At 51.8% G+C, this 15,355-nt stretch overlaps 1 protein-coding gene across 1 annotated transcript; it reads right to left on the reverse strand.

Annotated features, from left to right (window-relative positions):
• Window positions 1-11,774: 11,774 nt before the first annotated feature.
• LOC149809924 (histidinol dehydrogenase, chloroplastic-like) lies at window positions 11,775-14,884 on the reverse strand. Its single transcript, XM_089994543.1, has 5 exons — window positions 14,660-14,884; window positions 13,660-14,127; window positions 13,404-13,620; window positions 12,721-12,924; window positions 11,775-12,040 (listed from the first exon to the last, which is right to left on the reverse strand). Exons 1-5 carry the CDS (start codon window positions 14,882-14,884, stop codon window positions 11,775-11,777), a joined length of 1,380 nt encoding a protein of 459 aa, XP_089850669.1.
• Between the last annotated feature and the right edge of the window lie 471 nt (window positions 14,885-15,355).

Here is a 15,355-nt window from a genome sequence, read left to right on the forward strand (position 1 = left end):
GATAAACCACTTCTTTCCTTTCCTCAAGCATGCATGGCGGTACAGTACAGCGCCTGCTCCTGTTCAATGCTGAAGTCTAGTTGTTGATATGCAGAAAATGATTCGATCACCTTTTCGGAGCGCTCTGTAACAGAGTGTGAATAAGGTAGCAGGTGGTGAATAGGTCGAAAAGATGCTGAGCGCTTTCTCATACACTTCTCAGCAATAGCGATCACACGCATCCTCCCTTTTGAGGGCGTCCTATGGTGTTTGCTTTGCAGCCCTGCTGGTATGGTAGGCAGAAATGTCATGCTGCGTACACAAGTCCATGGTTGTCTATGCTGCACAGATCAACTCATATTTTTTTGTTTGATAAGCAGCCACAAAATTATCATATCATTGCACATGACAGGTTTGCTTGTAATCATGTGAATATGCACAACACAAAGCCTCAACCGCTGCGCACTCTTAGCTCTAGGAGTGCACTTATTTGATTGGCCTATGGCATGTGAATTCGTCTATGTGCCCCTTTGAGCCGGTCCTTCAAACACCTGTATGCACATTTCTGTGATATATTCTGCTCACAGTTGGTCAGCTGTCACCTGTGAATGATTACTTAATCCATTTCTTCGTGCAAGTAGACAATGCCATGCAACTAGGATTGTACATTACAGTACATGCATATGGATATCAATGTTGGCATGGTATGGCTGAATTCATAAATCTAGGTGAGACATACATCATCGTGTGCCACACTCGCTGTTGTGGAACTGTTCCATCGTTGTACATATACTATCCACCAGCGTGAGCAATTGTTACAGATGTTAGATGGTATGTATCTATGCTCACACGCTGCATGTAGGACAAGCTGGAAAATTTGGCCTTGAATGTTCCTTATGCATTCTGTCCAAGCCGATCTGGGTTTGGGTACTCATTCGACTGCATTTTATTATTGTAGATGAATTGTTGTCACACGTAGCGTGAGGAGCTGATGTGTGTTGTGATGTACATGTTACCTGCTTTCACTCATTAAAGTTAAAAGTTGCTGTTATGCGCTTTACTGCGAAAACTCGTTGCCGCCACATTGCATCGAACAAGGAAGCTTGCCAGCTCGAGAATAGACTAGCAACAAGCCTGCACCCTATCACAAACTCTGAGCACAACTCTCAAGGAACTGTGCCAGCTCCTCATGTTGAGCTGCGCACGTGCACTTTTATTATGTGTGCCATTTATTGCGGTCATAGAGTGTGGACGGCTGCATGGTCTCAGATTCGTAAGCATCCGTTTATGCTGCAGCAGAACGACATGTAACAAAGCAACACTCACTCGCCCTTTTCAACTCTGGCCTGTTGGTAGTATCGAAATTTCCTCATATTGTGATGGACTTGGAAGATGACGAACTGAAGTACAATTACCTACATGGTACATGGTCCGGCTGAGGCCTGGACGCTTCAGCAATGGTGAGAAAAGAAACGCTGGCAAGGCAATTGTGCGCCATGATTCCTGGGCTTCTGCCTGGCGCCATGCCATCCGCCGCGCTGGTTGCGCGTCGAGCGCAGAGCCGCTCTACAGCAGCCTTGCAGCCCCGGGGGCGCAAGGGGCTGCCAGTCAACGTCGGGGTGACATCCTCGTGGTTTGGCCTGACGGTGGCGTCCGCATCCTGGACAGCGTCGTCACGCACCCCGCGGCTGCGTCGTACATGCGAGACGCTGCGGAGGCTGGAGGGTCTGCGGCTGCGAAGGCTGAGGCGCGGAAGCGGGCGGACTTCGAAGCGGTTGGCGAGGGCTCCGCGTTCGGCTTTGTGCCGCTTGCTGTGGAGTCGTACGGCCGCATGGGTGTCGCGGCGTCGCGGTTCCTATCAGAGCTTGGCGATTTGGTAGCGGCGGCGGGTCGGGTGTCTAAAGCCACTTTTGTCCGGACCGTGCGTCGGGAGCTCAGCTGCGCCCTTTGCAAGGGCAATGCGCGCATGTACTACAACTCTCTCTCGCGCATTGCTGTGCGTGTTGGACACAACTTCCAGCCAGGATGTGATGAGCCGGCAGACGGCCCGGTTGAGGTCTGACTTGCTTCGTTGTTTGTTTGTGTCGCTGTGTGCTTTGTCTTCCTTTTTCTTTTCTTTTGTTTGTCTTTCGGTAGCCTTTCCTAGATTTGCCGGCCCTGTCCGCTTGTAACAATGGTGAAACAGTCACAAATCAACATGAGAGAATTGCATTTGTACCACGATCTATAGATGCATCTATAGATGCACGATCTATAGATGCAGCTAGAATAAATGCGCATGGCTGATCTCACTCACCTCCCTGCATTGTGGCATAAAAATGACCAGGCTCTCTGTCAACATGGTAACCTACCATGTACATCACAGGCCGCTGAATTGTCGTCCAGCAATTCATCATCGGCCAACAGTTTCCGTCTTATACCTGGATGAAATGCACAATTTGACTACACCATGGATGAATATGCTGATGGCATGGGGCCATATGCATGCATTTCCATGGCGTTTGCCTTTTTACTTGAAAACTGCCAGTAGCATAGCACAAGGCTCACCACTAAGCTTACCAGTTGAAGACCATTGAACCACCTGCGAAGCAGCCAGCTGTGAATTTTCGTGCTGAAGCATATGTACATAGCATCTTCGCACTCCATCTCACATACCGCGGCCCGAACACGGTCATCATTACATCACAGATAATGGCAGGAAACATTCAACCAGCAACAAAGGCAGCACAATTGAAGTGATACAGCTTAGTGTACACAGTCAACATCCTCCACATCACTCCATGACGCATGGCCATGCAGCATCACACTCCATCTACACACTGAGAGCCGCCCATGTAAAGATTCATTGTGCACACCCACAAGGAAACAACCCCCGGCCGGTACGTGCTATATGTGAGCAGCCATGCCAATTCTGCAATGTCTGGTGAAGTACCTGCTTTAAAATTTGCTCAGGCATGGCTCTGTGACCCATAAACGAGACTATCAAGAAGCGGTGCAGCAACACAAGTCTGAGCCAAACACACAATGGTGCAACGTTGAGTGCCAGAGCTTGTGAAAAGTGCATTTGCTTGCCGAATCGAATGCAGCAGGGCTGGCGCATTCCGCAGGTGCGGCAGGAACCTGTGGATCGGTCATCACACCTAACCTCAGCGTGATTCCAGTGTAAAAAGACACATCACCATCATGAGTGGATCCTTGGAAGTTAGTGTTCGCCTCGTCTTCCTGCAAGGATAAAAACATCTTCATTTTTTGAAATGCAGCAGGGATGGCGCACCGGTGAATTGCACCAAACTCGAGGTTGGTCTCAGCCTCCACAAAGCCAAGAGCAAGCGTCACAATCTCACGATGTGCAACAGGAAGCTGCGCCCGCAGCATAATGACGGATGAAATGGTGTAAGCACAGAGCAGGCCCCCGAGGATAAGCATGTGGCGCGATGCCATGGCCGCAGATGAACGGCTATTGCTGGCCATCCAGCCGAAGAGGCCCTCAATGGATGCGTAGCAGCGCTGCATGTGCTTCAGAAACGCCCGCAACGAGTTGAAGGACACAAAGCCGATGAACACCAGCGTGATGTATTGCGAAGCCGCCTGCAGTCTCAGGTTCCGCCGGTCGGCAAGGCATCCAAGGAACACCACTGATTCACCAACACATGCCTGTGACTCTACCGGCAATGATAGCATGCGGAGTAGTGCACGAGGTTGCCTGCTGTCTGGAAATTATGCGGGATTGACATCATCATGCTTAGTGCTCTTGACAAATGGCCCCCCACATCGTTGTCTGGGGTTGTTGCGACGTTGTCATCATCACAACACTGAAAGCAACGGGCATGGCACAACAGTCTGTGTAACGCCTGTCTGAAGATACTCGAAATTGGGCGTGCGCATATCGGTGTTGATTTGTATTCAACCATACATGCACTGCATTGCATCGCCTTGAAGGATGGTAGCTAGCACGAAAGTTGATCCATAATGTCTCACCAGGAGCTGAGCGCCGTTTGAAGCGGCAGCACACCTTAATGTCTATGCGCACATTGCCCCCGAGCATAGAAGCACAACAATGCTGAACACGCGTGAGACCGGATCCGTGGTGAAGTCCTCTCCAAACAGCACACTCTTGAGGCATGTCAGCATCTTGAGCACGCAGTAGGCAGACAGCACGTAGCCCAGCAAGTTGAGGACTTGACCCCACAACGTGGATGCAGCCTGCAACACACTTGCAGCATCAAAGTCGGATTGTCGTTCATTCAACGGATTGCACGACTTCCTGGTGTAGTTTGCTTCTTCATTGCTTGCAGCTGCTGGTCATGCAGGGGTATCGGCCGTGTGGTTGTATTGCCCGCATCAGCATGCGTTGCCAAGCAGCTATCACTGGATGCATGCAGACGAGGGTGGGTCAGAGGTCATGTCACGTGCTAGCTACGACTGTACAAAAGTGTCGTTGGCAGCCAAGTGGTTACATCAGCAGCTAAACAATTAGATTGAGAGAATCAGCATGTCTGGTACCAGACGCGATTGTACAGGTATAGAGATAGCAAAAAGATGTGCACAAATGTGACGCATGACGTACTGAGCTACATAGAGCGGCACTTGGGCAGGGAAGCGAGCCCAACATGGACTTCAGAATGCACCAAGAGAGCTGCGAATTTCGTGCACATGGCAGTACCCTATCAACGGATCAGTTGTGCAGCTCAGGCACGGAGCACACCATCTCGCGGGCTTTCTCGGCTCGCAGGTCGGCCAGGTCAGCTGCCAGGGTGGCCTCCATGGTGGAGTACGACTTAATGTCCTGCTGCAGAGACTTGATTTGCTCAGCCTCCCGGTTCTGGGGCGCCAGAACCGACATCATGCCCCCCAGCCACGAACGCTCCTCCGCCACGTGCGATGATGATTGCTGCCGCTTCATGTCCTCCAGCATCGAAAGCCGCTTCGTCATCTGTGACACCTGCGCGCACTCGCCATACTGCTGCCACGTTGGCGCCTGCTTCGCGCTCTGAGGCATGCCTACGCTGCCTTCTCACGAGGTTTCTGCATGGACGCATGTGATGCAGGACGCCTTGCGGGCGACTAGCTTAACAAGACTACCCCGCAACTGCCATGGACAGGCCTGGGATCTGTGATTCTGGGGGCAGATTTTTTGTGATCCAGGAGCCTTGTGAACTGTACAGTACCAAGCTGATGACCGTGCCTGATGACTAGCACCCGATGAAGACACAGAGTGGAGGGATGGATGCATGCTGCCACCCAATTGGTAGCTGCACGAATTCTGACGTGCGCAATCCATCCACGAGCACGTACCTGGTCACGTATCTGCTCGACATTTGTCTGCAGGGCGTGGATCTCAAACTGGTTGACGGGCACGATGAAGGCGCGCATGACGGTGTAAGGGAAGTCGACGGTTCCAAACCCTGACAGGATGGCCATGACGCAGACGCCGAGCATGCCGGTGCGCATCACAGCAACTTTGACGCTGAAGATGCTGCCTTCCTCTGAGGCAGGCATGCCAGGCCAACGAGGGCCCAGCTTGAGGAAGACATAAACCAGGGCGACCTGCATCGCAAGGGCGATCCACAACGCCGTGCGAGCACTCGTGTAGGTGCGAAAGAACTCGAGACTCTGAAAGCTGCACACGCAACGCACAGTTTGATAGCGCCCACAGGTCAAAATGACCTGAGTATACGCAATCTGTCCCTTACTTTCTCAAGGGTGAGACAGCTGTCCCTCACTTTCTCAAGGGTCGAGGCAGAAAGCAGAGAACATTCCGGCGATGTGATGTATCTCATACATGGCTGCGACTTTATGCCTGCAATGTTGATGCCCAAGCAGGTCTCGGTGAATGTCGCTGCTGCAGCTTTGTTGTCATTGCTAGCTTGGCGGTCAACAAAGAGTTCCACGCTGTACGAGTTTGCGCAGCAAATTCGACTTGAGCCATGTTGCAAAGACTTTGTGGCCACCAGTGATGCCTCCAGCGTAAAGCACCGAAAGCTTGAGAACCCCGCAGTGATTCGAAGGCCCCTTTCAGAAAGTGCAACGGGCATGTTGTGCCTGCAGCGCTTCCCGCCGGGAGTGGGTGACACAGCAGTATCCATGTTTGTATGGCTGATTTCACCTCGAGGTAGGACATCAAAAAGTGTTGTTGATGATTAGCAACCACGAAGGTTTGCCCGACTTTGCACAGGTCAGGAGATGGCGCTTTGCTTTCCAACATTGAATGTGTGCAGCCCGGCTGTAACAAATTCTTGTAGTACACATCTTGCTGCTGCCTCCATAACCAACCGCTGCACTATTTCTGGCGCTGAGTGCCATGTTTGATCCCTAATCGGGCGATCTGCTCCAAACTGCTGCAAAGAGAGTATGCAAGGACGGAACGAGCTCTGTACCTCCGAATAACTGCTGCAGGCCTCGCCTAGCTCTGCGCTGAGGGTATACATCAACTCCGTTGAGCAACAATGCCGTGAGATGCAATAATGCGTTGAGCAATAATGGAGATTAGGCAGCGAACTGGCGAGCATCGCTCCACTTGTCACAACGGGATGGGTTTTCGGGTGGCCCCCACAAACCACATACAGTGACAGCAGCAGGGTGATTGCGCCTTTATTTTCGGTACAGTAGACAGCTTCCCACTTTCTCCGCAAAGGGACTGGCACAGCGAAGCTTAGAGGGAGTGGAGGAACAGGCACGTACCATGGCAGTGCAAAGAGCATCGAGCAGACGAGGAGCACCACGTGCATCTGCAGGGCTGCGAGCCGGAACTTGAAGGACATGAGGTCCAGCAGCTCAAAGAGCACAAGCACGATCGTGTTACAGCACACGCCAAACACACCACAAAAGAGAAACAGCGCAGCACGAGCATCGTTCTTGTATGCCTGCACAGCAAACCATGCAGCCCCTCCTCAGCCTGCGCACTCTCCCGTCATGACAAACTGACACATGCAGGCAAGAGAATCACCACGTGTGATCGATTGATTCTCAGACAGTCAGAACACCGCAGCTGAGCTTTCCAGCCTGAGCTGTGACAGCTCAGGCTGGAAAGCAGCACCAGTGTTGTCCTCTCGGGATGAACCAATTGGGAATTACGCCATGTCTTCAAAGTATTTTTGCGATGCGATTGCATTCACATGGGAGTTGTCAATACCAAGTGCCACATGGGAAGCAGCCATGCTGTGGCTGTCGTGATTATTGCACATGCCGCGACAGCAACACGATGTCTGGGGATAATTCTAGTAACGATTTGCTGCAGGCCCACCGTCGTTCAGCAAAGCACCCCATCCAGTGCCTCACAACGTTAACATCCAATATTTGCAGTGGGTGTCTGTCTCGAGCTCAGAGTGCTCCCTCAGCTCAGCTGATCGTGACGATGCCCATAACGCATGAAGTTGCCAGTGTATTGTTTGCCAGTGTGTTGTTTCCCAGTATGGTAATGTCACAGATGCTGCGCGTCACCCGCCAAGGCCAATCATGTCCTGACCCTATGGCCCAAGTGTGCTGTGGGTGCAACCTGATGGTGGTGAAAAACAAAGCAGCATGTTATACGGCATCTGCGCTGCTTTTTATGTGTCATATTCGCAATGGCTCACCCCAGACACCCTAACATCCCGTTTTTCTTTGATACGACGGTCTGTCGTGGTTCCTGATTTTATGATTTTTATGCATGTGTGTATGTAGGGAGCTGCTCAGCATGTGGTGTGAGGCCCCACAACGAAACACGAGCGGAAGACGTTGACGCTAATGATGCTATCGATACACGAGATGAATGTGCAAATGCTTAATACTTGACACGGTTTCAGCAACGCCCCGAAAGCACACCACAGAAGCACCGAACTATACGTACGGCGAGCACAAAAGAAAAGAGCGTAAACTTGCACTCTTGGTAGGTTAACAAATGCAGTCTTCTGGCTGAATTTGAGCAATCACGCAGCTGGTCAGGAATGCAACCGCCTCAACCATTGACGTCAACAGGTACCAAACCCCTGAACTAGATCGACTGCAGAAGCTGAGGGCACGTGCCAAGAGTACCGTGCGCGATGACATACTGTCAAATAAAAATGCGGCGTATTCACACTGCGTGCCACAGACACCAGGCTTTTAGCGGAAACGGACATCGCACCCTGGCAAAATAGTAATTGGAGAAGAGCCATCCTCCCAGACAAGATACGGCATACGTGAACATCACTGCGAAGATTTGCAGTAGGAGCATGTTGGTGGAGGACGCAAACGCTAAATCTTCAACGTATGCTCCAGAAGCTGTCCCGACTTCCCCGCTCAGGGTTGTGTCATTACTGACCTGGTCGACAAGGTTCTCAATCGCGGGCTCAAGCGCGAGATCCTTGTTTGTAGAATTGAAAAATTCTCCTATGAACCCCTCAATCGCGGATGCCATGTTGCGACGTACGCCCAAACAATCACGAGCCGCACAAACGCATGCTCTGTATCATGCAGCACAACGCACGACTAAATTGCAGCCTTCACGCCATGGAAACCGCTGATGTGCGCAACAGGTACGTCATGGCTTACTTCGTTCAATATCACCATCAAGTCACACGACGACATTTCCATGGGGAAATGGCCACTAGTACGAGTGCACCACCCATTGCAACGGGCGAACAGCATCACAATGTTCTATGCTGACATCAGAATGCTGGCTGAAAGGAGACCATGGCTTGAATCTAGCCCATGGTCTGGAGCATGGCATGGACGTTTAGGGTCCAGCACTGTCGTTACATAGGCCCACCGTCTGGCACCGTCTGCACCCAACAGACTCAATCACCAGCTCAACAACACGTGGCCCAAGAAAATTTGACAGCCGCCTTCACAACTCATCGGTCGCCAATGTATCCTTGTCCAGAGAAAACTTCATGCTGATTGCGCCAGCCAGGTTCATGAACCCGAAGTACAGGATGCCGAATGGAAGCTCGCCAGCAGCATACCAATATACACATGCTGCACTCAGCATAGCTCGACCCCACACCGTCGACCAATAAAAACCTCGGACGTCCATCCCCCTTCGTTGCCCCCATGCCGCTCCCAGGTAGTAAGTGCCGAAAAGCGCTAACAAGGCCCCACCAAAACGGACAAATCCCTTACTTACCAAGGACGGGTCAAACAAAAGTGAGAAGACTGTGCAAGGCAAGAGCACAAGCAACAAGCCTGCAGCGATGGCATATGTTGCTGTCATCATTGCGGAGAACGCAGCATGTCGTCTGCGTGGTTCCACAACAAGCATCAGTCAATTGCACAAATCGGCCATCATGGCACATCAAACATCATGACTCGCCCACTTGAAAAGGTATTGCATCCAGCTCATGCTCCAGACCAATGCATTCCTTAGATATCAGTGGGTGCCCAATCGCCATGCCACACGCACTCCGAGTATGCATCGTGGTTGTCCCTTTCGATGGCGTCACCACATGAAGAAGTGCTGCAGATAGCTCGCAGTCACTTGTGATGCATGCATCACGAATGCTGAATGAGTACGTGCGTACAAGTAAACCACACTTAACGAGAGCCATGTACTCTTGCTTAGGACGATATGACCCGAGCTGAGAGCAGGGTAAGTAAATTCAGGTCTCATCAGAGGCCCAACAATGGTTGTCAAACTTGAGAAACAAGAGAGGCCCGTATACATTCATGCATGTCCATACTAAGGACTCCTTATTGCCCAAATACACTTACATCTGTGCTCTAGTATTCAAAGGTCCAGCCACCCACTCAAAACCAGGCTCAAACTGACATGGGAAGGTTTGTAAGGATGACAGGACTCTTTGGATAACCGAAAGGAACGCTCATGCACTGAGCAATACGTGCGCATCACCTTTTCTGTGCAGCAGCAGACTCGCGCAGCTCGCTACTGGAAGGCCCAAATGCGAGGAAAGGGCGCCCTATTTGAACGATCATCATCTCCTTGGTTCCTGGCATTGAAACGCCATCTGGGGGTGCTTGAGGTGCCGACGGGCAAGCAAGTTCGCCGTTGCTGATGTGTTGGCAACTTGCAGTGATGAGGGCTGGAAGTCTGTGGCACTTACAACTGCGTGGCCGTCGCCACTGCATCCTGCATGCGCGCTTCCCAGCAACCTGCACGCAAACGCAATTGGTCAAGGTGCTCTCCTGCAAGTCCACAGTCAATGTCCCAAGTGCATGGTGTGAATGTCATGGAAGTCAGCTATTCCAAAACTGATTCGCGACACAGTTGTCGTGGGCTGCCCTACGCCAAAATTTTGTAGACATGAGGTAAGTTGAGCTTGAATATGGACCGGAACTATGGTCCTGATCAGCTGCAATATACACGAAACACGCTGCCGCCAGCGCATAACCATTACATTGAATGATCTCCAACTAAAACATTTGTCAATTTCCTTGCATGCAATTATTCATGACTCTCGGTACCACGGGAAAGAGCAACCAACTTTTCAGTTTGAGGCACGCCTACAGGCGATATGTGAAAAGTACACAGCTGATCTAACATGTGCTGGGGGGGGTTTGCAAGGGCCGCAGTACCCACCAATACAAAACACACGTGTCAACGCGAGTCGTTGTGCACTCTGATGCGGCCGTAAGCCACAGGTTGCGTGAGTATCGTGCCGTTGCAATACATGTAACATACTCTATGTTGCGCTACATGTCTCGCCTACAGCTAACTTCGGAGCCTTATGCAGCAGGTGTGTGCACTCACTGTGCAATCTCAAGGAATGGCAAAAGAGGGTTTCAGACGCCAGTGTGCTATTAGGTATCGCAGTTTGGGGCTCAAAGGGCGATCACGTGGCGAAACGCTTTCGGTACATGGCCCATGCCATGTAGTGCACAGTCCGCTGCTGGGTGACCTCCAGCGTCGTCGTCAGAACCCGAGCCAAACCAGAGCTAGGCTCAAACAGCGACATGGGTACGGTGACTCGTTCTACGCCCCTAGACATACTCTTGATTATGCTGTCATGACCGCAGGCAATGTCCGCAGGGTTTCAGGGTGATGATATACCAATGTCCTGGGTGCCCACTTCGCGAGAGCAAATCTCGACGGCACAGCCAGCAAATCATTTCCAGATAAATGAGTTTCACAAAAAGAGGAGCAACGTGCAGCACACAAATCACCAGGAAGCTTGCCTGCCCAGGACGATGATGTCCCCTGTTGAACGTATGACGCATCCGCGATTTACATCTCCCCATCACGAAAACATCCTGTTCGCAATCAACGATTTCACCATTGTTCAATGTGCGCTTGATATATAAGGCTTGACAGCTATTCTGCTGCTCAGGCTGTGGAGAATCTCTAACATGGCAAGCCACATCGGGAGGCACACGGGTGCTCTTTGTAATTAGATGAGCACTTCCATCGCAAACGCATGAAGATCTTCTATGGCATCCAAGAGCACGCTTCAGACACAGAAAATTTCTTGCGGAAAGTGTAGTTTGCATCTTTCAGTGTCTGAAAAAGGCTTTTTCAAGAAGGTTCACTATTCACTACTCGGGTCGACATGCTTCACCTTTCTCAACCTTCCATCGCTGTCAGATGACGCCTTCTATGGTGTTTCGACGTCCAGCCTGATATTACAGGCTGGCGCCCGTTCCGTGGTCGTCGAGTCACCAAGACAATGCGCAGAAACTTTACACCTCAAGAGACTGGCCAATGAATCAGCTGGTCACACGCAGCAAGATGTAAGGAGCCGCTCAGAGCCAGCTGGCTGATGAGCCATCAAGTAGAGCGTTCCGATGACACGGTTACACAACTGTCGGCCTCCTCTTAGGCTGATTGCACCATGAGCAAGGAAAAGGCTATGTCCATTAAAAACCGATGCAGCCAATGACAATCACTCTATACCAAGACGTAGCGTCACTGCCCGCCTGTGTGCATCTAAGCCTTCAACCTCTGCCATTTTGGCCACATATGGTCCCAATAACTCTAGACCAGCCTTGGTGAGGTTCTGAACGGTCATCTTCTTGCAGAACGCGTCAAGATTGACGCCGCTGTACATGCGGGCATATCCATACGTGGGAAGGACGTGGTTGGTTCCCGATGCATAGTCACCGACGGACTCTGGCGTCCAGCGCCCCAGGAAAACAGAGCCAGCATTGTCTGCAGTGTCGAAAAGACAATGGTCAGCTGGTAAGGTGCAAACAACCCATACAGTGTACCATAAAATACCCTGTGATGGAATGCTGTTACTGCAAAACGGCGCACATTGTTCAGGCTGGACAGAACTGCCATCCCAATTTTCTGATGAAGCCAAGTTGCCGATATGCTAGGTCATTGTAACTGTGAACACAAACTGTTAGACAACCACACGGCGCAAATGGTCGTTATTCAACCGCTGAAGCCACTACTCGGCTCTTCGCCGTCTCAGCTACCCCCCCGTCCCCTTCCCCTCGAAAAGACATATCTCTCTCACTGTGTCTCTGGGCATTTCCACGACGTTCTCTGGACCTCACACACACAGACCGATACACTGTTCCAGATGGCTCTGGACTGCTTGACAACCTGCCTGCATGAATCCTTGTGAACTGCTGGAATCATCTCCTTTACTCTTGAGATTGCTCTCCTACATCAACATTTATATGGCCTCTGACGGAGCACAAGGCCAATTCTCCCTGTTGCTAGATCTGGGTCGCGTGTATCAAAAAATAGTGCCGTTGTCGCAGGAGGCACTCATGCATGTTACAAACATCGCACAGAGAGACCTCACGGCAACCCCGCAACGACAGCAAGGGGGTAAGACCGTGCATGGCGGACAGGCATGCAGATTATGGTGAGCGCACCAAGACCGTCCAGCCAGGACTCCGCATCATCGACATTGACGATCAAATGTTCTGGAGCGTAACGGTTGGAGAATGCGATGGCAGCTGCGCGATCTGGCACGGTCACGACATAGCTGTGAGCCAGCGCTTTACGCGTTGCCTCGGCACGTGGCAGGCTGTTAGTTTGCCGGTCAACCTCCTCTTCAAGCGCCGCCACATCGAAACCTGCAAATCAGCGCCGAATAACATCGAAAACCCTGGCCACTTGACGAAATGACGCCCATCAATGCAGCCTGGCTTTCAAAGCGCTGATTGCAGGTGAACCATGATCAAAGAGACGCATGTTGGCTTTGTACTTAGGAACATAGAAGGGTACTACTAACGATATCTATAGATATCAATTCAAGAAAGGACCGACTAACAATGAGCATCCGCAATTCTGAAACGAGACCACCAAAAGCAGAGTCCATCACTGAAAGACACAAGAGAACATCATGAGAGACAACAGGACATGATGATGATGCCTCTTTTAACAACACTGCCAGTCCACACAGAGATGGGCAGCTCCAAATCTGACTTGGGAATTGGTAGACAGCGTAACATCTTGAACATGTCTGTCTCCCATGCAACCATCTATGCGGCACATAGAAAGCACAGAACGTATTTGACAACAGATCGTGCACGAGCTGGACCTTTTGCCGCACCTGGCAACGCGACAAGGACCACTTGTGAATCGGGACCATGCTCAGCCTGGGAAAGCAGGTCGGCAGCAACATGGTCGAGCGGGGCATCTGCATCAGCGATGACAAGGACTTCCGAAGGCCCGGCCGGCATGTCGATGGCCACCATTGCCTCCGAGTTCTGCAGCAGCATCTTCGCTGCCGTGACAAACTGGTTGCCAGGCCCAAAGATCTTGTCCACCTTGGGGCATGACTCAGTGCCCCAGCCCATCGCTGCCACAGCTTGTGCTCCCCCCGCCTTGAGGATGTGTGTTGCCCCTGCCTTCCGCGCGCAGTAAAGAACTTCAGGTGTGACGGAGCCATCCGGGCGAGGGGGGGTGGCTAACACGATTGTCTTGCAGCCCGCGATCGCTGCCGGTACTGTCAACATCAGCGCGCTTGAGGGCAGGACAGCCGTGCCGCCAGGCACGTAGACGCCCACCGAATTGATCGCTCTACGGACCTGGCGGCAGGTCACACCCGGCATGGTTTCCACGGAGAGTGGAGGCGCCAATTGAGCCTCGTGGAAAGCCCGGATGTTTGCGTACGCAACATCAAAGGCAGCTGTGACGTCTGCTGGCAGCTCTGGCTGCGGGAAATCCGCGATTGGTAGGCAGCATGCGTCCAGCTCCACTCGGTCAAACTTGCTTGTGTACTGCCGAACTGCAGTGTCACCTCGGTCGCGAACATCGTCCACAATTGGAGAAACCTGCAGAGCGACGTGGGTCAGGGTTTGCAGGCCCAATCCCTCAGCTCCCTCGGTGCACCAACCGCTACTAATGACATGCGGTAATGAGGACACGAAGCGCGCAGAGTCACCAACAGTTGGCGCCTAAAGCAGTTATAAAGATGTACTGGCACGTACTGAGGGCTGTTGTAGTACGCCACCGGAGATGGTTCGTAGCAGCGGTGACAGGCGAAAAGAGCATGCGCACAAGCCACAGTGTCTCACTTAACGGACATACACATGATGAGGAGTGCGGTTGCATAACACACACAGACGCACTTCACGCGCCCAATGGTTACTTGCCGTCATGTGGAGGCTGACGGAGGATCCATCCCCTGAGAAAACATTCAGCCTTGCGGTGAGCCCCACGCAGCGTGACGTGCACGAAACTCACACACCTCATCATTTAACAAATTAAGCGTTGCGCTGAATGCTTAACCACACAGTGAACACAGCGATGCCCCCACTTTGCAGAATACGCCGAGCACCTGCGTGAAACATCATAGGCACGTACAATGTCCAAAATCGAGCTGAAGTCGATTCGGGGACGCTGAATCACCTCCTTCAACTCCGCTGCAGACAGCTTGACACCGTCATACACCTTGAGCACGGTTTCCGACTTCACAGCATGAGCGGCCATGCTTCGGCGATCAGAGGCACGAAACAATCTTGAATGTAATTCAGGACGGCATCGAACACCGGACGGTGCATTAACAGAGAAGGTGCCAATTAGAGGCATTACAGCATCTGCACCCTGAGCTAGAAACTTACAGCGCGTGATGCAGCGCGCGCATGATATATGCAAATGCAGTGTTTCATGATGAAGAAATGGTGCCATGGATTTGACTTACCATGCTGTCGACGTCTACATGATTTGGGTTGCAGTGTCACTCCCAGTGCCGATTTCTATCCGACGCATTAAGGATACTTGCTCTGCCATCCAAGGCTTCAGTCAAGCAGTGCGCGAACCACGCCGTGCTTCTTATGTTTGACTGACAATATTTATATGGACGATGATTGTCTTTTTGGAGCCCTGCGTCGAGTTTCAAGACGCAGCGTCGTTGACGATGTCCCGGCTCGGCTGACGAGTGCGGCCGCACAGAGCGAGCCTGGGCTACGTATTCCCAATCACGTCCAAGGCATGACGCCGAGGTTTGCAAAGCTGTGCATATCATGTTCACCAGTGCTGATTCTGGGGCCGCAAGTGCTG

This window comes from Nuphar pumila, unplaced genomic scaffold, assembly GCF_984573655.1.
Source record: "Nuphar pumila unplaced genomic scaffold, dmNupPumi1.hap1.1 HAP1_SCAFFOLD_676, whole genome shotgun sequence".
Taxonomy (NCBI): Eukaryota; Viridiplantae; Streptophyta; class Magnoliopsida; order Nymphaeales; family Nymphaeaceae; genus Nuphar; species Nuphar pumila.